The following is a 25,287-nucleotide window of genomic DNA, read 5'->3' as shown; positions in this document are numbered from 1 at the left end:
TCAGCTTAACCCCGTTCCCGCGGGTCCTGTCGCTGGTGTTAATGGAGAAAAGGTCTCCTGCCTCTCGACACCCCCTTACGAGGAAGTTGTAGACTGCGATGAGGTCTCCCCTCAGCCTCCTCTTCTCCAGGCTGAACAGGCCCAGTGCCCTCAGCCGTTCCTCGTACATCTTCCCCTCCAGGCCTTTCACCATCTTTGTAGCCCTCCTCTGGACACTCTCCAACAGTTTCATGTCCTTTTTATACTGTGGTGCCCAGAACTGCACACAGTACTCGAGGTGAGGCCGCACCAGCGCAGAGTAGAGCGGGACAATCACCTCCCTTGACCTACTAGCGATGCCGTGCTTGATGCACCCCAGGACACGGTTGGCCCTCCTGGCTGCCAGGGCACACTGCTGGCTCATATTCAACTTGCTGTCTACCACGACCCCCAGATCCCTCTCTTCTAGGCTTCTCTCCAGCGTCTCATCGCCCAGTCTGTACGTGCAGCCAGGGTTTCCCCGTCCCAGGTGCAGGACCCGGCACTTGCTCTTATTGAACTTCATGCGGTTGGTGATCGCCCAGCTCTCCAACCTATCCAGATCCCTCTGCAAGGCCTTTCCACCCTCAACAGAGTCCACAACTCCTCCAAGTTTGGTGTCATCAGCAAACTTGCTCAAAATACCTTCTATTCCTACATCCAGATCGTTTATAAAAATATTGAAAAGTACCGGCCCTAAAATGGAGCCTTGAGGGACCCCACTGGTGACCGCCCACCAGCCTGACGCAGCCCCATTCACCATAACCCTTTGGGCCCTGCCCATTAGCCAATTGCTCACCCATCGTATGATGTTTTTATTTAGCTGTATGGTGGACATTTTGTCCAGTAGGATCCTATGGGAAACCGTGTCAAAAGCCTTGCTGAAGTCCAAAAAAAATCACATCAGCTGGTTTCCCTTGGTCCACCATACAGGTGATCTTATCATAAAAGGAAATCAGGTTAGTTAGGCAGGACCTACCCTTCACAAACCCATGCTGGCTGGGACCAATGACTGCTTTGTCCCCCAGGTGCGCCTCAATAAGTTCGAGAACCATCTTCTCCATGATTTTACCAGGCACTGACGTGAGACTGACAGGCCTGTAATTGCTAGGGTCTTCTTTCTGACCCTTCTTGAAAATCGGCACAACATTTGCCAGCTTCCAGTCTACCGGGACCTCTCCAAATTCCCAGGATCGTTGAAAAATAATTGAGAGAGGTTCCGCGATGAAAATAACCTCAGTTGAATCCAGGTCAAATACTCAGAACACAACTGCTACCTTACAGTTGACAGAGAGAGTGCTGTAGGTCAGACTAAGACCAAGATATTAGACAATATGAACTATGATTTAACAATAATGAGCTACATAGACAGATATGGGACTTTGAGCAAGTTGGTCTAGTGGAAGGTGTCCCAATCCATGGTGGGAGGTTGGAACTGAATGGGCTTTAAAGGTCCCTTCCAATTCAAACCCTTCAGGGTTCCATGATACATTTTTCTGTTCTCATCACTGCTGTAACAATTACAGACTTATCCAACCCTACTCTACGTTTTCAGAAAGAATCCTTCTAAGGATGAATTCCAGGATGTACTGGGTAAGACATATGTCATCTTTTTTTAAAAGAAACCAAACCCCTAAACATAGTCCAGCGCCTTTGCAAGAAAAATGGGTTTGGTTAACTCAAAATAATCAGAAGTTGTTTATTTGTTTGTTTGTTTTTGTTTTTTAAATCCTCGTGATATATTTAACTTAATGATTATCCTACATAGTTAGTGTTTGAGCAATTTGTATAGGACACTGCTCAAAACTGACATTACCATCAACAAACTTAATATACATTTTCTAAAATATTTTTATTTTAGAAAAATCTAAATTTGCAAAGTAAATAAGCATTTGACAAAAAACACACAAAAAACTTCAGTTTACTTTTAAAATATAAAGTACAAGCTGTAAAGACATGTGTTCACTCCCTCTGCCTAACCCACACTGCATCCAAACTAATCCTTCATTTTATCACATCAAACAAAACATAAAGCAAAAAAGCAAATAATCAAACAAAAAAATCCACTCACCGGACTTTTAGTGAGATTTAGTAGAGAATTCACTAAATTATAGTCTTGATTTGGACCGACAGTGGAGGACTCAGGTGATGATGCGACATTTAGTTCATCCAGACTGAAAGACAGATCATCTCCCTGGTGGGGGAGGTCATCTTCCTTCTCCATTTGCTCTGCTCCAGCTGCACCAGGTATTTCTTCAGGCTGAATGGGCTGTCCTGTGTCTGTCGCCAAAGACTCTTGGCCTTTTAGCATGTCTTCTGTGATTATGTTTGTTGATTCTTTGGAAGCCAATGCTTTTAACTTATTCTGCAAAGCATTTGGTTGCAATTATAAAGCTGAAACTGCTGTTCATTCTAAATCACAAATCTACCAAAAGGAAATTTTTACACCTGCATTTGAAGCAGTTCTCTACAAGGCTAGACACAGTAACCATGTAGATTGTAATGGGTTGCAAGAATATGTGAGTTTTTTAATCCAGCACATTTTTTAATTTGCTTAAATTTGTTTTAAGACCCGTAAAGTTGAATCCTATATGGTTTAAAGGTTGAACCTGCCTTTTAGGAGATAGCATCTTTTTCCTTCCACCAATGCAGGCAAACATTCATTTGATTTGCTCGCTATTTGAAGTGTTTCATTTACCTCACAAGGGCACCTTTTGACCTTAGCACACACTATAAAATGTCCCTTTCTAGGTCAAGGCCTCAAATTCATTTAATGTCTGAAATGCTATTTCCAGTTAGAGTCATACAAAATGGAACTCACTCTAAACTTCTTGAGAGTTTATCTTCAGTGAGATAGGTTAAAAAAAAAAAGTACACACATTTACAATAGGAGAATACCCTTGAGTTGAAGAAAAAGTTCAATAGATTCAATGGACAGAAGATACTCTAAGTTAGCATTGGGCGCCAGGTACTATAACAGATCACAGAGAACCTTCTCAGATGCTATGCAGCACCTCTACTTATGAAAGAAAGCAACCCATCTGTCATTCTATAAATCCGTCTCCAGCACTTAAAGAGGCATTTAAATCTATGCTCTGAGGGACCAGGAAGAAACTCACACAGTGGCAAAAATTCTGTGTTCTTCTGGCATAAGTACAGGTGAATAATATTTTAGTAGAACCATAAATTAGACTTCAGCACAGGACAGTCTTTCAAAGCAGTAGCAAGATTATTAATCTAAACAGTTTATCTGCACTATAATAATGGCAAAATTATTACAAATGTATCTTAAACATTAACAATTTAAAAGATTAACCATATTAATGACATTAATGGTGTTTAGTGCATAGAAACCAGCAGGGACAGGCAGCAAACAACAGAACTGTCGTGAACATTTGCTTGCTTGGCGTGCATTCTATGTGGGGAATTTGTTCTGGATGATACCATACACTCATATGTGTCCCTGGAGAGGCAACCCAGTGGTAAAAGCACCATACTGCATGCTGTAACAGAAGTAGGATTTTTGACTACCGTAGAAAAATGACTCTAGATCTTCTAAACTCCTCCTGACATCCTTATAAGTTATCAATACATGGGAATAACTGGATTGGAACTATGACCCTTGCACAGAAAGCACAGCAGGAGCCCAGAACTGCATTTTCCATCTTGGATTAAGCACTGCTGCTGGCACTACTTAAGTAGCCTCAAGCAGGGCTGTTAAAGAGAAAAGCTACTTTTTTCCAAATATTTGATAATGCTTTTGTAAATTATTTACTTTTTCTTACCTATTATTGCATGCCTAGACTCTTTTATCACTTGAAAGGCTGTAGTTTACTCTTTAGCCAAGGCATTGATGAGACCTAACATACACACAAGTATAAATGCCCCTGGAAATTTGTTCATAGCTCGTTATTTTAACATAGGCAGGTAACACAAAGCAGTCTGTACATCCAACAACACACAAGCAGAGCTTATGGATGTATTTAAGCTTCTTGTTGTCTAATCATGCAATTGTGCAGCTTAGCTGCTCACCTGCCTCCTGCAAAGGTGCAAAACAGGATCCTGAATGACCTAATAGGAAAGGTTATATAAAACATACATTCAGTGTTTTCTAGATAAAAAACTCCTCCAAGTGAACTCAGTATCAGCAAAGAGCAGACAATATAAAAATACAGTTCTGTATTTGCATAAGATTCAAAATCTGTGGTGGGTAATAAATACCATGTTGTTTTTCTAGTTCAGAGAGATTTAAAAAGAATTCTGTGAAAAATCAAATATCATAGCTAATACAAATGCCTATGTTGAAAAATATGAACCTGGCAATTTGTATGAATGAAAGAAGTCAACAGTGAAACTACTTTTCATTTTATAAAATGAATGTACAACTTTTTAATAGATACTATATTAGAACTTGTTTAAAGTCTCATTTGAACACGGAGATGCAAGTATCCCTTTGCATGGAACAATCAGTTGCAAGTTAACACCTCTCAGGAGATGAGATAGGCCAACTAAGGTGGAAACGGATAAGGAAATAGCATAAAATAATGACTAAGACAGAGGTGATAAACATCCCTATATATGTTCTTTCTCTCTACACAAGAACGAGGAAAATTCAGTTCAAAGAATGGAATACAGTAAAGCCAAAATAAAATCAGCATATCAGTTTTAAAGGCTTTATAAGAAGAACGTAGTTCTAATTTCCACAACAGAAGTAACTTTTCCAAGAGATAGTTATGATGCCAGATAGTCTTATCAGTTAAGTAATATAGGAAAGATCATACTAAAATATAAACAGCTTTCCAATAACAAAATATTTGATATGGAATCATAAAAGGGAATTCCTGTGTTTGTAGATACTCATTCTGTTAAGTTCATGAAATACTGTGGAAGCTCATCAGGAAAATTCAAAGAAGGATGCAAAACTTACTGACAGACAAGCAGACTGCTTTGGAGAGATATATCTGCATTTCAGTTTAAAAGTGTTAGAGATTTAAGAGTTAAATGCCATACAAAATTCTGTAACTTTCCCCCTTTCATGAATTTGAAGGTCAGAAACAGTATCAAGTCACAATAGCACCTCTAAGAGGCACAGATGTGAACAACCAGAATATTCTGTTCTAACAGGGTATTCTGCACCCCAAATATCAGTTTACCTGGCAGGAACTATCAGAAGTTGTAAAGATATCTGCCTTAGGCTACAACACTTAGAATAACATTGTGAAGGAAACAGGACTGACAAGAAATGCCCTTCAGTTTGCCTGAACTTTATAGCCAGGATTTTGTGAAACTAGAGATCTCTTTGAAATTTGGAATCATCTCATTTTCCACGTCTGATTTCTAATATTGTAAACTTGCTATATTCAAAAAGAACACTAACGAATATCTTACGAAATACTTGTGCTTCTTGTGACAGGGAATCTCAGGGTTGACTTTATTATTTGAGTATAGGACTTATTCAGAGGGTCTTATTTATTCTTTTTGACTATACAATTACCCAAATCACACTAAAAATTATCCTGGTTTGGACTTCTACTACATTCTGCACATAATATATCTAGTAGCTTGCTTCGGAATACCTCTAATATTTAAACATAAACTCTTCAATCTTTATGTCACTTCTATCACTTGTACAACCACAGTGGATACAATGGCAATCAGGGCAGTGTTTAATTAAGGTAAAAATAAACTCAAGATGGATTCTTTACTAACTGACTTATAAGTGAGGTATTCACATACTCAGTGGAAAAGAACGTATCTTTGCTGCTTATCAGCCTGTACCGTTACAGATTGTTGTTTGGGGAAACCTTGGAAAATATTCCCGAAGTACTGCAGATCTACATATTTTCAGCTATGTATCACACACTTCATAGTTACTGTGCCATGATAGGAAACACTTAAGTGGTACAGGACGAATTTCTAAATGGACTTTTATAAATTAAACTTTTATATGTTCCTTCTAAATGGGAATAGAAAGTCAGCCTAGGAATTCTTTGTACTCCCACTCCGGTTTCATCAATGCCACATGTAAGTTCCAAGAAGGGAGTAAAGATATTTGGCTTTCTTACAGATAGAAAATAATGCCATATTGTAGATTGGGAGTTGGCACTGCAGCTAGACCATATGCACCACTACCAAATAAGGGCCCGAGCCCACAGAAAACTTAGCATTTTGCAAGGTTTCAGTGCCCTGTGCAATCTGTCCCTTAGTCTTCATCGGGCTGAAGACAAAATAACAAGAAAGCCCAACATCTCACTCACACAATGTTCTACTTCACAATCCCTACTCTTTCCCTGGGCTGAAAAAAATAATGATTTTCTAACTTGGAGAGTGCCCTCTAAAGGTTAAAAGGGTAAGTACCTCAAAAAGGTGTATTTGTGTGACCTGAATGAAAAGTGGGTAACATTTATCAGATGTATAAAGTCTCTAGAAGTAAAATACTTAATATTGCTGGGAAAAAAAATCACACAGTGAGTGAAAACTAAACTATGAAGCACAATGTGCTATCTCCAGTTCTCTATCAGATTTTGTCTGTGACACAGTGATTCAAAAATACACATGGAAAAACGCAGATTTGATTTACTCACCTCAAGGAAAAAGTTGACCAGGTATGGATCCTGTTTCAGCTTTGCACATACTATACAGAGAAACTGAATTTCTTCATTTTCTGTTGGTGTTGCCAGAACTTCGCCACACAGCCTGATTAATTTCTGTCACACACAGAAAAATACACAATTAAGGCAGGAAGGAAGTTATTGCTTTACCTAGGAAAGGCAGGCTGAAAGGTGGCAGCTCAAGGATCTAATTGGCAATACACTAAAACCAATATTTTTCTTACACTGCCTCAAAAATAGAAAAATTAAAAGATACCATTAGCTGCAGCAGAGTAAGAAAAGCTTGTCATACAACAGTATAGTTTAGTTAAAAATTTGAACAGTACCTGCACTGGCCTATGCACATTTATGTGGGGAAGAAGAGGTTGTTGTATTCTTCCAAGCAGTTTTGTATAAAAAGCCAAAACTTGCTGTTTCATTCCTGGAGGGCACTGAAACAAACACAGATGAACACTAAAGAAAATGTAACAAATGTGGAGAGAAATATAGAAACAAACTTGTCATTCAAAATGGCTATAATTAAACAGAAATAATTCATCCAAAACTATTTTTAAAAATTGCATCATCTGTTAACACACTTTTTATTAACAGAGATCAACAAAAAATGTTGCATCTCATTATCCATTTTCTTTTTCAAATTATCCATACCTTCAATTAATTGTTTTATACAGACTTCCACCATCTTTCCAGGAGATACCCCCTAATACAGATGGAAATCAACTCTGAATGAATTGGCTACAGGTCAGCTGCCTTGTAGGATACTGTACCACAAAATGTAGCAAATTAGTGTGATTTTAGTACATACAAATATAAGATAATCATAGAATCATTTAGGTTGGAAAAAAAATAAAAACTATAAGCATCTGAAATAAACAAACAAACAAAATTTTTTGTAGATGTTTGTTTTTTTAAATTAATGAGCCATTAGCCTCAGGCAGATAAAGTGTTTATAAAAGCACAGACGTTCCAGGACAAGAGAAAGCTGTTGTTATCCCTGAGATTCAGCAGAATATAAATTGCAAATGCCTATGGAACACCCAGGCCCATGTTCTACTGTCTCTCATGCATTTATCACATGAAAATACTCTCCTACCTCCATGAGATCTAATGGCATATGGTCCTGTATGTACCCCTGCTTCTGGCTAAATCCCCCCAACCCTAACGTGTCCTGACATGTTAAAATATAATAAAAGCTGTTACTCCACGGGTCAATTTTACCCCATGTTATTTCCCAGATCCAGTTCACTGCACACCTTTAACAACAGTTCTACTAATAAAAATAAGTGAATGGACCATGGGAGGCAACAGTCAGGCATCACAACTGCCTTACCTGCCTCTCCTGCCAAGGTAATTACCCTCAGATTATTAATCCCTAATTATCACTCCGTTGTCAAGTGAACTGCTACAAAGAATGACAAAATTTGACCCATCAGGGTACAACAACAATGTAATAAGCCTAAGTGACTGCTGTGAAGGGATATTACCTTTTTTTTTGCAACAGAGCTTTGAAACATCTTGCAAGCACCAAACTGTGTGTTTGCTTCAGATGTATCAACGCACAAGTGGCAAAGTATAAAGACAGGCTGTACAAGAATTGCTTGTACAGGCGTATTTGCCTGAGTGCAAAATGACTTCTCTCAACTCTTAGAAACATGCTACTAATTACTTGCTTCACATATGTCTCCATTTCATCTTGGTTTCTTGACAAGAACTAAAATATTTCTCAACAAGTATTTTCAACATATCTGTATTAGGTATCCTTGACTGATTATAGGTGGTACAGTAACAGTAACTGCAGAGCTCTGGTCCTTCCAGCGCAAGGAACATCCTAGGTTCAGACAGCTAGTACCCAACATTGTCTATGTGTCAAATCAAGCAGATTAAAAACTACTGAGTACATGTAAAAGGTTCACTGAAAAGGAAATCCTGGAGAGCCCCATTTATCCTTAGAACAGGGCACACCATACTTTTCTCAGTGCACCTGCACCACGATACAAAAAGCTCTAGAATTAAGGCTGCCAAGTTAATTCACATCATGTTCAGTCCAATCCCAAATATTTCAGTTGATTAATCTGCCAAGAAAGATATCAATGAGAATGCACAAAGACCATGAAGTTAATTTCACATGCCACAAAGCAGATGTGAGAAGAACCAGACAACACTGCCATAATTCATATTAAAGTCTTAGATGTAAAAGCTGTCTGGGAATCAGCTTAAGTAAATGTTTTCTAGCGTGGAGTCTTTATGAGCAGTACTTCCTCATATTAAGAAAAACAAAATAAAATTTGTATTTAATACAGCACTTTACACCCAAGAATCTCCCAACACTTACTAAGCAGCGAGAGGGATAATACTGTCTTGTGGATGCCTTAAAACCTTTAGACTGAACAAAAGTTCTTCCTACTTCCAGCCTCACAGTCAGCACCAAAGTGCTGAGTAACAAATCGCAGTGTTCTGCTTACTCAGCACCTCACTGGTTGTCTCACTTTGATCACAATTATTTAAGATTATTATTAGTGATATACTGGTAAGATAAGCAAACAGCTATTGCTTTGTCCCTCAGTGTCCCACACTAACACCTACTTCCCTATTACAATTAGGAGCCTGTCCAAAATCTAATCTGCTCTGCAGAGAAGTACCTACATCAGCTTTTCCCAATGTGTAGAGTGTCTCCAGAATCTTGTGATGTAGCAAATACTCCATACACGGCCCCGTTTCACCTGATTCCCTCTCATTTTCTTCTTGAACTAGAATATCCAACATCTGATCCAGATGAGAAGGAATGTTGGTATCAGTCACAGGAGCTTTGTCATCTAAATAGAAGAGATATACAATTAAGAATGACTAAAGTATCATCTTTAATTAAGTCCAGTTCCAAATTTAAAATTTAAACACAAGACCACTCATTTAAAGTGGTCACACAATAGTCACAAAATAACCATTAGGAAGCTATCAGACAGTTGATATATGCATACATATATAATCTGAAAGATAGACATATATATCTTTAAAATATATGTGAATATATAGTGGCCCCAATTTTGAAAAGACAGAGGTTTTAGATGTTCAGTTTTAAGACACCTTCTCTAACTAGCCAAAATTGCAGAGTCCTGAAAACCAAGTCAGAAAGGAAAACTCTTGCAGACAGAAGCCAAATTTAATGACAGAAAGGCTCAAGCCTCAATCTTTTGGTTAGCATCCGTCCCATCTCAATAAGCTGCCTCATATTCTGAAATCTATAAACAGCCTCTAAGATTAAATCAATTCACAGCTGATCAGTTCCTTTATCAACTAGATAGGTAAAATGGCTTTTCTAACAATGACAACAACAAAGCAAACTCAGACTCTATGCTGTTTATGAGATTTTAGGTTTGGCTTTTATACATTCTGCATTAAGATAGCACTCTTTCAAATTTTTTGAATGAAAGGGTTAAACATTGATCTATGACTGAAGTCATGAAACTGTTTTGGATTTATGTCACTGGCAGCGGGAGCTGGCATTAACACATTGTAAAGCATGTCTGCACATGAAGAGATTTTGCTTTTTAAAAAAAAAATCTCTTCAGCTGTATTCTTGAACAAATATCCCTCTAGGGAAATAGCTACTACTTTTTATGTGATACTCTAAAAATAGCTGTCACTTGCATGCAAATGGCAACAAGGAAAACTGTCGTATCAGAGTGATTTTGGTCTCTACCACAACCTCTAATTATCCTAGAGCATTTTGCTGGAGTTTCTTAGGCATAGTTCTGCTTCCACTGAAGAGGGCAGAAATCTATCCACTGAGTGAAAACATATTTTTTATGCAACTTTTGAAAGTCTGGGGGATAGGTCAGATTTTATTCTGTTCCACATAATCACAGGTATCAGTTTTCCACTACCACCCTGTCATTTCCACCTTAGGAAACATCACATAGTGTTCCCGAAGATGAGTAGAACAAGGCGTCAAGTTTCAGCTTTTAAGAGTAAATATTGATATAAACAAGATCATCAGTCCCAGACAGAAACACAGATTTAATAGCTACTCTAACAAAAATGCAGAACTAGTAAGCTTGTGGAAAGCATGGTAACATTCACTTTTAAAACTATTAAACTAGAACCACAAATTGAAAAGATATGTGCTGCAAAACTGCTGTAGGAAACCAGGAAAATGATTAAGAACAAGCAAATATAGCCAAAATTTCATCAGAATATCTATTTTTTACTATTTTCTACATATTTTCTATAGTTATCTATTCTGATGAAATATATTTCTATTGTTTTCTACCTATTTTACTTTGGCAAAGGATTTTGTTGAAATCTTGGAAGGAAAAAGAAAATCCTTCATGCAAAACAATAAAAAGGTTAACAGCAGGTACCACATCTCTGTAGCTGTCTGGTTACATCAAACAGAATACATCAAGACAGAAATTAGATCAGACATGAAAAGGGGCACTTCTCCACATGGCAGTCAGCAAACAAGACCTTCTATTTTTGTTCATGACACAATTTTGGGGATGAATGTACACTCTTTTTTTTTTTTAATTAATTATTACTCATGTTAGTATTTTGGTAAAAGACATGACTCATTTTAGTATTTCTTCATCTTCACTTTTTAACAAAACTGAAACCAGGAATTCGAGATTTCACAACCAAAAGACCAGAAGAGAGCATTTCTTTCTTTTACCTGACGTCTCTATGTAGTAATGGGTGATTGCCTTCCAGTGGTAAACAAAATCTTCTTGTAACGGAAGGGATGGTGCAAGCTATGGGGGAAAGAAAAAAAAAAAGTTAGTAATAAGTAAACTTATTTCCTCAGAGATTAAAGTGAATTTTGGGAATAAGCTACCAGTAGACCAATGCTATAATTTTTACACTATGCTTTTACCTTTAACAAAGACTCCTCCATACATTATTTGTGGAAGGAGCCCCACATCATACTGACTAGATGAGAACATCACCAGCAATCTCAGTGATGTCTTTATGACCAGACTATCTACTTGACACAACAAAAGCCATCGCTCATAGAGCAAACCACAAGAAACATGGGTTTGAATTGTTTAGGTATCAGATATCAGAGTTTTATCCCTTAGGAAAAAATCACATTCTTTTACATCTGCTTTTGATGATATCTATCCCTTTCTATAAGCTCTGTTTCCCCCCCTCTGCTCCCTTAAAACCCCTGATTTGCCACAACCTCTAAAAAAAAAATTCCTTTTTTTTTTCCCACATCAGACCCATCCCTAGAGTTTGACAGGTTGCTCTTTCTTTTAGCAAAACACATTTATTTCATTTCTGAAATGCAAAGTTCCTTTGTGTTTTTTTTTTGTTTGTTTGTTTGTTTTCTGAAGGCATTTGGGATGGCCCGTTGAGTGTGGCTGGCATGAAGGAATAAATAACACACTGCAAGAATGAAACACAGCCTCCCTCGTGCTCGGTCAGCTACCAGCACTGCTCCTTCCTTGCCAACTGCGAGAGCTTGGTGGCCAGCCTCTGGGGCCCCTTACACCACAGGCACAAACAACTTTTTTACTCCACAGGCCATGTGTGGAGAAAGAGAGGACCACAACCACTTTACCACTCAGCTCTCCAAAGAGCCTTATAAAAGTTGAGGCAAATAGTGAATTGGTGACCACAGCATAAAATGGTCAGTCGGTAAAATCAGGAATCTTACAGTAAAAACCAACACAACCCCACCGATCAAACTGACCTGCTGTCACTGAGGCCTAATCATATGTTGGATGCTTTTCTGGATGAATCAAGTCCCCATTATATTCTTTTATACAAAATCCTGCAATCCTGCATAGACAAACTTGACATGACAGTAGCAATATGATCTCAGGGCATCCACTCCAAAAGCTACGGATAGTGCATTTAAGATTAATAAACCTGAATTCCTCTCATGTCTCCTCCTAGGGCCTAAGAACTGCTAAGTTAGTTCAGGTCCTGGACAAACAGAACCTGTACACTCTTCATTGTGTAGGGTTGGTCTCTTTGAAATAGCCTTTTAAGTTTGCTGTGTCAGTCTTTTCCTTGAATTTAACGGCATTTAAATTTATGGTGGTAAAGACGTAAAGCTGAGTCTATGAGCAGCATGCCACGTGTTGATAAAGAAGGGAAATGCCAATTGTTACTGACCCTTTGCACACAGGACTTTGAAATTCAAGACTTTAAAAAAGTAATGGTGCTTGGTAACTATCTACGCCTGTACCTTGTGTTGAAACGTGTCCTCACAAATGGCAGCTAGGCAATCAAACTTACATTGCTTATCCATTCCCTGATAGTCTGTGGCCTGATTAAGCCTTCTGTATTGCCATGACTGGGCACTGAGAGCAGCACTTCAGCACACCAGCTAGCTTGAGGAGACCTCAGAGTGCACAAAACTAGTTAGTTCCACTGTGAAGTCTACTAGGTTATTGAAATTCAGAAGAGTGACTGAGCAAACTGAAGCCTGAGCGCAAGGTATTTTGTCTCATGCTCCATATGTCACGCTTGCTGTGGGGCTGTGTATTTCAGGCAATGGAATGATTGTTTTGTGTAACAAAACTATACTGAAAACTCAGCTCAGGCTGACAAATGGCACAGAGACCACTTTTGAGGAATATCAGGCTTTTCCAACCATGCTATTATCAAAGTAACACACAATAGATAACATTAAAAATTTATCCTTGACCGATGTGATTTTCCTCTCCACTTCTTCCAGCCTCATCTGTTTTGAGATGAACGTAGTGCCTCTGAGCAATGCCAGGAACAGGATTTCGCTTCTCAACACTGTCAATAATTCATCCACAGAGAGAGCTGTGGGTACCGACATCCTCCCTCCCAACAAACGCCTCAAGGGACTGCTCTCAGAGATGAAGAGGTAATTCGGGGACAGGTCCTGCCCTTTTTAATTGAAATATCTGGTGATTTCACAGTCTTGTCAGATCAAGGTGTGTGTCCACACACCAACCACTGCACAGACTGCATGTGCAGCACCAGCTAATGGAGGGACCCCCTTTGCACACATATACATTAGCTACCAACGAGTTTCCACTCTGATCAGCCAAGGAAGGGAACAGGATCAGGTCATTTGCACTGCTTGTGTTTGCACAAGTCTCGCATCACTGTCTGTCTGTGTGGCCAGCCATCTATACGTGCGTTGTGTATGTCTGTATGCGTACCTGTTGGGAATTAAAAATCAACCTTGCCACCAACTGGACCTAGGGATACAGAGCTATGGCATCCTCACCTGCACTGGGCTACCTGACTCAGCAACCCCTAACAATAAATAAATAATTAAAAATATATATTTATTTACTTGTTTGGTTAAAGTATTTTAACCCTCCTACCCCCAAATTGGTCTTCCCACTGAGGATGGACCTAGTATAAACATGCTTCTTTCAGCACAGCTGCTCCAGGGAACATTTAAGAGATGTAACTCCAGCAGTGCTACATATTATTCTGAGGTATGTGTTTTACTGCCAAAAAAAGAAAAAAAAAATCTTATCTCAGTTACTCAGACACAAAACCAAGGTAACGACAAAAACTAAGATCTCAACTTACACACAGACAAAGCCCAACACTGGAAAGCACTGGAAAACTGTAAGCTCCCTAGCACTTGGTTGGCATGCTTTACCCTTACTAAGTCAGGTAATTCCAGTACGAAGTTGTAGTTTCTGCTCCAGGAGGAATTACTCGCTACCAGCGGAGATGGAATATGTTACAGTTGCTAATCTGAGTAATCATTCCTTCCTAAAAGTATGCTTATTTGTATGCCAGTTTCTGAAGCAAAACAAAATTGATTATGAAGGCCTCTGATTACCACCATTTGTCTAATTTGAAAGAATTACTTTAAAAGTGCAGTTCCTTCTTGCAGTTATATTAGTTCACTTTGATGTAGATACTGATGTCCTTACTAATTATGAGCTCTCGATTCCTTTCCTAATCTCAATTTAAAGCCCTCCTCCTCTGTGGAAGAAACTTCTTAAAGACTGCAGTGTGGGTGTTGGTATATCAAAATCGCCAAAACTCACTGAACACCACTAAAAAGCAGCCCATTAGAGCAGACAGCGATTAGCTGTTCCATCTGGTCCCCAGCTCCAGCAGTCGAGCTTCCTGGGAGTGAGTGAATGAGTGTTCTCATTTAGCAGCTAAACTTAGCACACGCTGCCCTGTCGTTCTGGTGACACTACATTGGTAAAGATCAAACCCCACTCTTTCCAGAGAAAGTGCTGCTCCCAGAAGATCTATAGATCTTTGACCAGAGCTTCAGTCTTGCAGTTATAAAATCTGTCCAAAGCACAAGTCCACGTAGCTTTCAAAACTATACAGAATTAGTGTCTAGGCAGGGGGAAAAAAAAAAAAAACAAAAAAAAAAAAAAAAAACACAAAAAACAGAAAAAAAAACAATGAAATCAAGAACAATTAAACCTATAAATATTCAGTTTTAATAGCAACTCCTTTGGGCATTTAAAAATCATTTTCATATTTGCATGTATGCTTTTCAAAGTGTAATTCAATAATGAAAGGGTGGGAAGAAGCGAAGTTGGTGATATCCCTCAATATTTTTTTGGACAAGTCCACCCAGCAAAGCAAACAGTGTATAAAAGAGCAGCAGCTTCTGGCTGGTCAGATGGGAGGGTAAAGGGAAAGCGGAAGCTGGGTCAAAGAGAAGCGGAGGGGAAGTGCGTACAAGTGCATGCACACTCCCCTGACTGAAACACGGAAAAGTACAGCAGCCACTCGATGTTTTTCTTCAATCTCACTAATCTGAATGCTTGCCCTTAGGGAAAGTCCAAAAAAAAAAAAGATTAACACTTGAAGGTTCACTTTATTTTCTCAGCTGATGAAAGCCCAGAGTTTATAATGGCCGCTGCTTTCAAGTACAAAATTAAGACTGCACATGCCTTCAAGTGCATTAATTTTTGTCATTATAATTTGTTACCAGCAGCACAATGTTAAAACAATCAGTAATTTGAGCTCATTATATCAAATAAAGTGGGTTCAAGAAGAATAAAGAAGAATAAATATTGTTCTGCGTAGCTGTGCAGCTAATGATGTTGGAGTAATCTGTAGCAAGTGACCAACAGAGTGAAACAAACGATGTTGTTTGACAGAAAGATGCGAAATTCAAAACAACCCAAATCATAGTTTTCCTGCTCAAGATACAGAGCTCAAACACATCCTTTCAAGTTCACTATTAAGACAAAACATCTCATGAAAGACCAAATCCAACACAAACAAAAGTCCTTTGAAAACCGAGTGACCCCTTTACAGACAAGCTGTTTGCTCTACAGAAACAAAAGTGAAGAACACGAGATAAGAGGGAAAAAAAAAAAAGAAGCCTAACTTGCAGCTTTATTTACACTGTATTTTGTTTCTTACTGAGAATTTAAAACTCCTGGAATACTTTGGGGATAGAAGCGTACCAGTAATAAACAGCAAAAAGAAAACATCTTGGCGAGAAGACAGAGAAACTGACACAGATTCATTAATAGTAGCCCCACTAAGTAGCAACACTTCTACTCTGCCCTGACGGAAGGTAACAGAACAAAGACCTCAGTGCCCTCCACCGTTCTCACCAACCCACCTATCCCTATTTATTGTCAGGATAATACCAGGATGGTGCTTACTCATCTGCTGCACAGAAGTCCAAAAAAAGGAAAAATACCTAAGATAGTGTCAGGACTGAGATGTGATAAAAGGTGGCAACAATTAGGATTCAGCAGTGATGAAAAACAGGAATAAAGAGCTACCCCACACTTGGACAATTCAGGGAGAAAAGACTGAAAGTTTTGAGATAAAAAAGCCTTAATAAAAAGCAACTGCTCCCTGACTCATGCCTCATCACAGTCCTGTCACAAAGGGAGTCAATTAAAGAGCAGAACACTCATAACAAGCAAAAAGTAAATGCTCGATGCACGTTACACTGCCAACCTTCGGAATGCCTTGTCATAGCGTGGAGAGATAGCACGCTCAGGGTAAGATAACAACTATTATCTAATAAAAATCAACTCTTACTATTTAAATACGTGTCTAACTGTAGGCCTCTAGACCCTGAGTGAGGCAGGAGAGCAGCAGTGAGTGATATGCAGGAGGAATGACTGTTAGCTTCTTAGTTCACAGTTTTGTTGCTGCTATTCAGAGCTGAAGCAGAGTCAGCCCCAACACTGGTTAAAGTTTCTATTGCTTTGCCCTGTGTTGGAATTGCTGGGTCAAACTTCCTAGCTCAAGCAAAAAAGCATTCTTACTCTCTTCTTGCTTTTGTGATCCCATCTTTCATTCCTAACACACGGTGCTCGATATTTGTCACAACCCCACAGCACGGTGTCTGCTACCAGGAGGTCCACCACAGTGGTGTGAGCAGGATGATCCAGTTCTAAAAGGGACAACACCATTGAGCAATGACATGCAGAAAGTTGCTTCACAGAGGCCACTCACAAAGTGACGTTTACCAGCCTGTGTGTTTTCTTCCATAAATTACAAACGACAGTCTAGTCCCTACCATTTTTCCATTCAGCTTCCTGATTTTTCCTAGTATAGTATGGATCTCATATAAATGCAGTTCTCTTTGTTTATTTTGATGTTATTTTGGTGCACCACCAATGACGTAAAGATTCTTCTAGGATTAACTTCGATAAGTTGAATCATTAAGCCTGAAAAAATAACTTTTCCTCCCCTCTAGCCTCACTTAGTCACCCTTTCCTATTCAAAAAGCGGCACAGCTCACCATAACAGGATTTCTTTAGTTAGGCAACCACTAATTTCTGTATGCCTTCCAATGAGAGCACTGTCTGTTGAAGGTGACCATTACGTGATCATACAGTTTTCAAGTAAGTACTTTCATCATTACCTTTCTTTCCAGCTGCCCTCTGCCACCAACAGGGCCAACTAGGATGGAGACCCTATTAATCAATGCAATTAATACAGCATTTGCAGCATGAAAAATGCATTAATGCACAAAGGTGCTCCCCACACGGGACACGATTTCCCATGGCGGCTCTTCTTTCCCCAACCACTCTGAATTTCCCTTCGGCACTTTCTGCGTTTGCCCCAGCAGCATTTCACCTCCAGCGTTTGACACCTGACCAAAGACGCCTCTCTTCAAACCCAGCCTTGAAGGCGCCTTGGCCCGCTGCAGAAGCCGGTACTGATTGCCGAAGGCATCACTAGCAGGCTCCCAACCCGGTGACCACCAACTAAAATAAATGCTGTAAGCAGTAAGCCAGCCTTCAGCAGCAGGCAGCCAAACGTGGCCTACCCCGGCGGCAGCCCCACCAAGGGCCCTGCTGCTCTCTCCTCCCGAGCCCAGGACGTTTTGGGCTCCATGATGAGGTTTATCCAAGCGCACCCCAACGCCGGGCACCTCACCCTGCTCTCCCTTCCTACCCCGTTAATAAACCCACCAGCAACGAGCAGGCGCTTTCTGGGAGCGCCTACACGGCACAAAAGCACCGGAGCTGGTTCACAGGCCACGACAACACCACCAACAATAACACAATCCCGAGGAGTTTCCTGAATTTTCCTCCTTTTATTTTGCTCCGTTGAAAAACACGATTACAACCAAGGGCCTGCCTGGTTATCACCGGGACACAAGGGCCCGGCAGGACGCACCCCGCTGCCCCCCAAAAACCCCCCGGGAAGCCCCCGGGGACCCCCCAAGAACCCTCCGGGGCTCCGAGCCTTGGGCAGGGGCCGGCCCTGCCCCGCCGTGCCCGGGCAGCTCGGCCTCCGCTTCCCTTCCCTGCGGCAGGGGCGAGCCGGGAGCAGCGGGGCCACGGCAGGGAAGGAGGGAGGGAGCCGAGCCGGGCTGAGCCGGGCTGGGCTGAACCGAGCCCGGTTGAACCGAGCCGGGTCCCCCCGCCCCGGCCATCCCCGTGTCGGCCCAGCCGGCCGCTAGGCCCCGCTCGGATCCCCGGCGTTGCGTGGCAGGGCTCGCCGGCGGCCTTACCGCCTCCACGGCGTGCTGCAGGATGGAGGTGAACTTGGAGAACATCCTGTCCCGAGACTGCAGCAGCCGCTGCCGGGACGCCCGCGACAGCTCCTCGATCCGCCGCCGCCGCTCCAGGGTGAGGGCTGCATGCGGCGGCCCGGCCGCGGGGACGGGGCCAGGCTCCTCGCTGCCTTTCTCGCTCGGCGGCCGCCGACACCGTGGCACTGACACCGCCGGGGCTCCGACTCCGCCGCCGCCTGCAGGGGCCGCCACCCGCTCCGCCGCCCTCCCTGCCCGCGGGCCCCAAAAGCTGCCGCTGGGTTGTGGTGGTTGCAGGGGTGCTTGGGGGCCGGCACCTGAAATGCTGCAGCAGAGAAAGGCAGAGAGGGTGAGAGGCTGGGCTGGGCTGGGCTGGGCTGGTGGCGTGGTCCTGGCCAGGTGGGGTGCTTGTAGAGCTAATATGAAAGGGCTTGGGGCACTGTGTATCTCACGTGTTTCACTGCTGTTTTTTGTCCCCAAAATACCGATGGTACGCATCCCCCTCCTTTTGAACAAGACCAAGGGGGCTTTACTTCACTCCCAAGCCCAATAATTCGAGAAAAAAAAAGACCACTCTTCCCATTTTCCCTTGCTGCAGGAAAAGCAGAGGTAAGGCAGACAGGCAGAGGTTACAGGAGCAGCTGGTGGGCAGTGTGATGGTTTGGGAACCACTACAGCTCACAGCATAATGTTTGGGCACTGGGCAAATGGCAGTGGGGGAACAGCACAGATCTGGCACTGGGGGAGCAGAATGAAATGTTGGGAAGGTGACAGGGCTGGCACCTGTCATTCAAATGGGGCAAAACTTTCTCGTTAATTTCTGGAGGCTAATGAACACCAATTTTCATATGGTAGGAATAAGTAGAGAGATGAATCAAAAGAGAACACAAAGCTACTGTGTAACTGCTGCATTTTATATTGTGTCATTTGTGAAGTTTGTCTATGACTGACTGTGTGATGAAGTTTTACTACTGATTCTGCTGGACTAATTGTTGTTACTACTTTGCAGGCCCAGAGAGATGCAGTCCAAATACTGTATAAATAGCAGTTGTACAGTTGTACATGGACACCTTTGCTGAAGTGGCTAAGGACCAGAGCTAGCTATTTCCTTCTCAAAACCTATATATATCACATAACGTAATTTTAGAAGGTAATTATGTTTTTTAAACAATTTTGCTTATTGTGAGTTTGTCGAGTTATATTCTGTAGATACTTTTAGGAAATATAAATTTTTCTATGTGAGTAGTCATATGATGAAACATCTGTCCTCTCTGTGTTTAGGTAATTAGCAACTACATGGGTGTTACATTTAGAAGGTTTTTATATTGTACGATATAAAAAAAAACTTAGATTTTTTTAAGAATACTCTAGAAGGCAAAGCTAGATGCATTCAGATGCATTTAAGTGTTTTGTATGGTTTTGCAATACACACAGATTATGCCTAATATTATTATTTATTTGAATATATATATATATATTTGCATTTTAATACTGTAACTACAGTTCAGAGGATACATCCACCCTGCTTATGTGGTTTATATTGCAGGATTAAGCTCTGCTTTCATTAAAGCAAATAAAATAAATGATAAGTTGAAGGTTTGAATGCAAATATGTTGTCAGAAAGTGGACTGAGTAGTGGTATAGCTGTTCTTCCGCATATGTGGGGATGTTTACCATGTTAATGAGGACCCTCCTGTTCTCTCATTATAGATTCCCTATTTGGAGCCTGCATAGTTTGTGAAGAAAATGTGGATTTAAGACACGTATGCTTGATTAAGGTGTCTAAGAGAACATGGTAATTTCAAATGCTCTTTGCAATCCATTTGTTTTCGCAAAAATGTTTTTTGGGTGTGTCTGGGCAGCAAAATGAATAAAGAAACAGTAAAGTATCATGAAGATATAAAAGCTGACAGTTTTATAACTGAGAGCATTGCTAAGTGTAGTTCACAATTTATGAAATCACAAGTCACCTCTTCGCAGATGGTGAGGCAATGGTTTTTTAATGCTTGAGGGCCTCTTATTATTCTAAGAGTGCCAGATGTACATAAAAACAGGGTTGAGTTTTTGTTTGTTTTGCTTTAAACAAAACATTTCAGTGTGCTTGGCATTCAGTTTTTGGTTGTAAAGGTGACTTCTTATTAGGACTCCTCAATATAAAATGCCTTGCAGTAAGGAAAACAAAGAAAACACCACAATTGCATGATTATCCCAAGGCCTATTAAACATAAATTGAATCACTGCAAATAGCCCTGCATTTACTTTACTAATATATTGAGCTTCAATTTGTAGTGCAGAATCCAGTCAATGGTGCATATATATGTTGCAAATTGTAAATATGATCGTTTTTTTTATGCTTTTCTCACAACCTCACCTGCTTACACCTGATGCTGTTTCCACTGAAATAAACACAAGTATTACTACCTATTTTAATACTCCTTAAGTGTAGAGCTCTGCTGTTGTTTGTTTATTTTTAAAGTAGGATTTGTTTTGTGGGTGCTGCATGCAGTAGGTTAGTGTTTTGCTTGAATGTCAGTTAATACGCTTCTTGGAAGTGAGGCTATTTTAATTGATGAAGCTTTTGGGAACTAACTTCTCCCTCTTGCAAATTAATGAAATTGTCAAGATTAAATCAATTTAAGTGGAGTGAGACAGCGAGATAATGTGCTAGCCTTTCTATCTGGAAATCTCTGTGCCCTTTAGATTGATGGCATCAGGCAGCCTCTAATGGATATTTGTCTACATTACAAAAGAACTTCCTGCAGTCTGGACTTTTGCGTCAGAGAGGTTCGGGATTTGGAAGGTACAGTTTTGCAGCCCAGAATGAAAACATGTTGGTAGAGCAGTGCAGAATATGTTTGCATTCTATTGTGTTTATAATAACCAGAGTGACATCTATGTTTTCAGGGACTGCTTGAATGAAATAAAGAATGAAAAGATAGAGTTTGGTATGATCTCTGCTGCTGGGGAAGGCTAAAGAGAAATTTGAATCGTCTCTGTACCCTTTTGATATCAGGCTTTATGATAGAAAACAAGCATTTTTTTTGTGTGTTGGATACCAAATAGCATGCACTGGGATTGAAGTCCAAACCATGTTTCTTCCAAGTTTAATTTGTTTTGTATATGTAGTACAGTACACACTCCCATTAGTTGTCATTTTCCATCATGAATTTTCTGGTTGTTGATGCTTCAAGATGCATGTAACACCTCCCTCCTTGCTGCTTCACTAATAGCACCATGTAATCAGCTCACGCACTGTTTCTTCAAATCCCGTTTCAGACATTCCCCAGCCTGCACATCCTGTTGCAGTTCTGCACATCTGTTTCTACTGTAGAGGCATCCACTTGTCTTCTGATGGGCTACAAACCTCCTAGTCATTAGTCTATTGTCCTACCAATTACCAGTCACATCTGCTAGTCTCTTTACACCATCCCTCATTGCAGCTGTTGAAGACAGGATACTGGGCTGGATGGACAAATATGCATGCCCAGCAGGGTATTTCTTATGTTTGTGCCTCAGTTACACTGTTTATACAACACAGCTCTAGCTTGCATAACGGGTTATAAAGGAGACCACAAGGAGGTCAGAAGTACACATTGCTGATGAAATGAGACATGAATTTTCCAAACACATCATGTTTTCCTCAAATAAGTTTCTATTCCACTGCAAACCTCTTTATAATCTGAGTTTTCCCCTATAAGTAAATGTATGAATGTTCTGCCATATGGTGTCTGCAAGCATTAGCATGTAATAAATTACTGAAACCAGATAAAATGCTCTTAAATGTGATCAGTTAGAGTTTAGCCAATTTCACTGCATTCTACAGGTTAACAGGACTGAGAGTTTACATGTTCATATGGTACTGGAAGCTGGAGCAGAGGGATTAAAAATAAACTTCCAGATTTGTTCTGTATTACAACTGTAATGACTGCAAGAGTCTGAATGTGATAGAAACAAATTGAAAGTGGAATTTGCCCAAAAATATTGGGGGAAAAAAAAAAAAAAAAGAATTGAGTAGCCCAGCTGCAATATGTTGGCTCTCAATCATTGGCCTGTGTACTTGCAGAAAAGAAAGTCTAGACACTAGAATCTGCATGTACTTCAGGGGACAATTTAGGTGCTTAGTCCTGGCTTGGCTAAGAGGTTTCGTAGTAGTTTTTAGATCAGCTCTGACTGCATGTGTTTGTTTTCTAATGCATAATAAGATTTCACTGTTACTTATATCTTTGGATTTAGGGTTATAATCTGTTAATCCCTAAAATTTTATCAAGATAATCTGTTTGATCATATGCAAAAGCTCATCTAGGTAGTAAATAGGAGCTATGCAAAATAGTTCAGGCACACTACTATGCGTATTCATAAACTTTCAAAAGATCTCTCTTCTACATTAGTCTACAATTAAGAGTTAAGTTTTTGTTGGAGTATCAGTTCAGATATCTTTGTCCTGAGGCATAACTGAAATCTTCCACGGAGTTTGATATTAAATGTTGGCATTGTAAAATGTCTTAATTTCGAAGCAACTGTCTAACATTTATTATGTGAGGCACTCTGTAGTGGCTTCATAATTAGCTTTAAATCATTATTGATAGACCAATTATCTAGAAAGACCCAATTATTTGTGTCACAAAGCTCTCTAGTGTTCGCTATCCATGGAGAAAATCCCTGGACATTTGTCACTTACCTATTTTGTTACAGCCAGGGAAATGGCCAGTAGCTCCCACGGGTTTATTTCATGACTTGAAATAAAGCTGTGTCCAGTAGCAGAGGGCACGAGTGACCTGGTTTCATCTGTTTTGCACGTTTCTGTCAGAAACATAGCAACAAGGTTTAGAGAGAATCTTTGTATATTTTTTTGAGAAAAAATATCCCTGTGTACCCTCTGTAGAATGAAATAATACACCAACCAGAAACATTATTTCTGGGCTTAGCTACTTTACTTTCCTTTACTTGGATTTTAGCAGTTCATTTGTCCAGTTTGGTTCTCAAATAATGTTTGAAGCTACAGGACTAGTCTGAGTTTACTCAGACATTGATTTATCCCTGCAGCCATCACATCCCACATGATCTTTGCATTTCTCCATCAACTAAACCCCAATGAATTTAGGGAGAGACCTGTGTTAAAAGACAGGCCCTTCTTGGGAACCCCAGCTGGATTCTTGCAGCGTTCCTGTGTAACTCCCAAGAGTGACTGTGTACATCACCATTGCGTTATTTTATTTGTAGGTGAGAGTAGATAAATTCATCTGAACACTTCCAGTTAGAATTTCATGCTCAGAAGCTGTCCTCTGTGCCAAACTACATTTCCAGAGCAAGCACGTTCAGCTTGATTGTTTGTAATTCTTTCTGAGTCATTAGCCCTGTAGGAATGAGCATCTGCACTTGGATGAGGCCTTTAAGGAACTGAGCTGGAGGCACTACTGACAACAAGCAAAGAAAATTAAGTCTGTAGTAGACCTAAGGTCATTCAGAAATGTTTCGGTTGCTCATCCACGTTCGTTTGCCTCAGGCTGTTTGGATTAGTTTGACATTCAGTCCTCATGTTGTGAAATGCTGAAGTAAGCAGACCTGTGTCTGTAATGTGCCTAATATAAAGGAACCTGCTCCTGATTAGATCCTTGAGCACTCTCAGAGCGCTTGATTCCTGCCTGGCAGCTCCTGTGTGAAGAGAAGCATTTCCATCCATTTAATTTCTCTGGTTCTGTGTTCAGAAGCTGTTATCTCCAGTCTCTGGGTCCCCTGGAAATTTGCGGGTGGTGTCCAACTGAGCTAATACTTCTACCTGGGGTGCTTGGCTGCTGCCATCAGACCAGTGCAGTCTGCCTTTCCTTCTGCCTCTCCAGCAGTTACAGTCAGCAACAGGAAGCCAATCCCTATTACATTCACCACCGCATCTACAGCATACGTGGAAATTCTCTGTTCAGACATAAAAATCTTTTGTAGCATTAACCAATTCCGTGAGCTGTTTCAGAGCAATTCATCCTGCAGCTGGATCACTGCCTGCAGAGGGCAGCCTGACCCAGGATTTCACTCCAGCAATGTGCTCAGGTGGAGAATTCCATCATCTGCTGGCTTCTCTGTCCATCAGCATCACTGCCCGTGGAATAAACAAGTGAGAGCTGCGGAGGATTACCATCAGCCCGAAACTCAAACGGATTCAAAAGTGGGGAACACCCTCCCACACACACACTTGGCTAAATTAAACCTTGTTTGTTTGTTTGTTTAAAAGCACACTGAAAGAATACAGTAACATCAGAAAACTCAGCTAGGCCTGAGATCATATCTCACAGGTCAACCAGATACGTTTATTGGTAGATATCAAGGGGTAAGAGAAAGAAAATATACAGAATACATGCACCAGGGTGTACTGGCCGATGCTAACAGTAGAAAAGTGTTTTTCTTTTATACCAAATCTCTTCAGGAAGACTGTGAGATTCATTCAAGCTCCTGTTAAGATGAGTGAGGCTGTGCCTTTGGCTGATTTTGCTCTGTGTTCTCTCTCAGGTGTGTCCTGAGTCCCTGTGAAACAGCCGTCACAATTTCAGTGACACTTTGTCAAAGAGCATGTGTCTACACACAGGTGTGTGCTTTAGCTGTAGGACTGATCAGTGCCAGGTTTGAGACTAGGGGTTGCTATCTTGATATAGATTGACAAGGGACAAGGCATTCAGTTCCTGAAAAAGAGTCAGTACTTTGTGTCTCTCAAATCAAATTGTGTCCAACAGCTGATTA

General features: G+C 40.6%; 1 protein-coding gene and 1 long non-coding RNA gene across 7 annotated transcripts in view; one reads left to right on the top strand and one right to left on the bottom strand.

Annotated features, from left to right (window-relative positions):
• FHIP2A (FHF complex subunit HOOK interacting protein 2A) overlaps nucleotides 1-18,768 on the bottom strand; it is a 37,159-nt gene extending 18,391 nt beyond the window's left edge. Inside the window, exons 1-7 of one of the 2 annotated variants that reach the window (XM_068688689.1) lie at nucleotides 18,541-18,768; nucleotides 11,296-11,374; nucleotides 9,273-9,442; nucleotides 6,956-7,060; nucleotides 6,603-6,725; nucleotides 4,051-4,089; nucleotides 2,090-2,383 (exon numbers count right to left, since the gene is read on the bottom strand). In XM_068688689.1, coding sequence (XP_068544790.1) covers nucleotides 2,090-2,383; nucleotides 4,051-4,089; nucleotides 6,603-6,725; nucleotides 6,956-7,060; nucleotides 9,273-9,442; nucleotides 11,296-11,374; nucleotides 18,541-18,585 — 855 coding nt within the window. In that variant the 5' untranslated portion in view covers nucleotides 18,586-18,768. The remainder of the gene's footprint in view (nucleotides 1-2,089; nucleotides 2,384-4,050; nucleotides 4,090-6,602; nucleotides 6,726-6,955; nucleotides 7,061-9,272; nucleotides 9,443-11,295; nucleotides 11,375-18,540) is intronic. The other variant, XM_068688690.1, reaches the window with a different exon arrangement.
• A 10-nt stretch (nucleotides 18,769-18,778) lies between these two features.
• Nucleotides 18,779-23,697, top strand: LOC137859532 (uncharacterized). Of its 5 annotated transcripts, none has more exons than XR_011098361.1 (5): nucleotides 18,797-18,910; nucleotides 19,079-19,170; nucleotides 19,571-19,711; nucleotides 20,272-20,356; nucleotides 21,262-23,697. It is a non-coding gene; the product is annotated as an uncharacterized lncRNA (long non-coding RNA). The 5 variants fall into 5 exon arrangements; XR_011098363.1 differs by lacking the exon at nucleotides 18,797-18,910 and having other exon boundaries at nucleotides 18,933-19,170; nucleotides 21,262-21,361; nucleotides 21,838-23,697; XR_011098360.1 differs by lacking the exon at nucleotides 18,797-18,910 and having other exon boundaries at nucleotides 18,933-19,170; nucleotides 21,262-21,361; nucleotides 21,466-23,697.
• The last annotated feature ends 1,590 nt before the right edge of the window (nucleotides 23,698-25,287 follow it).

The sequence above is a fragment of the Anas acuta genome, chromosome 7, assembly GCF_963932015.1.
Source record: "Anas acuta chromosome 7, bAnaAcu1.1, whole genome shotgun sequence".
NCBI lineage: Eukaryota > Metazoa > Chordata > Aves > Anseriformes > Anatidae > Anas > Anas acuta.
This window is presented reverse-complemented; position numbering and strand designations above follow the sequence as displayed.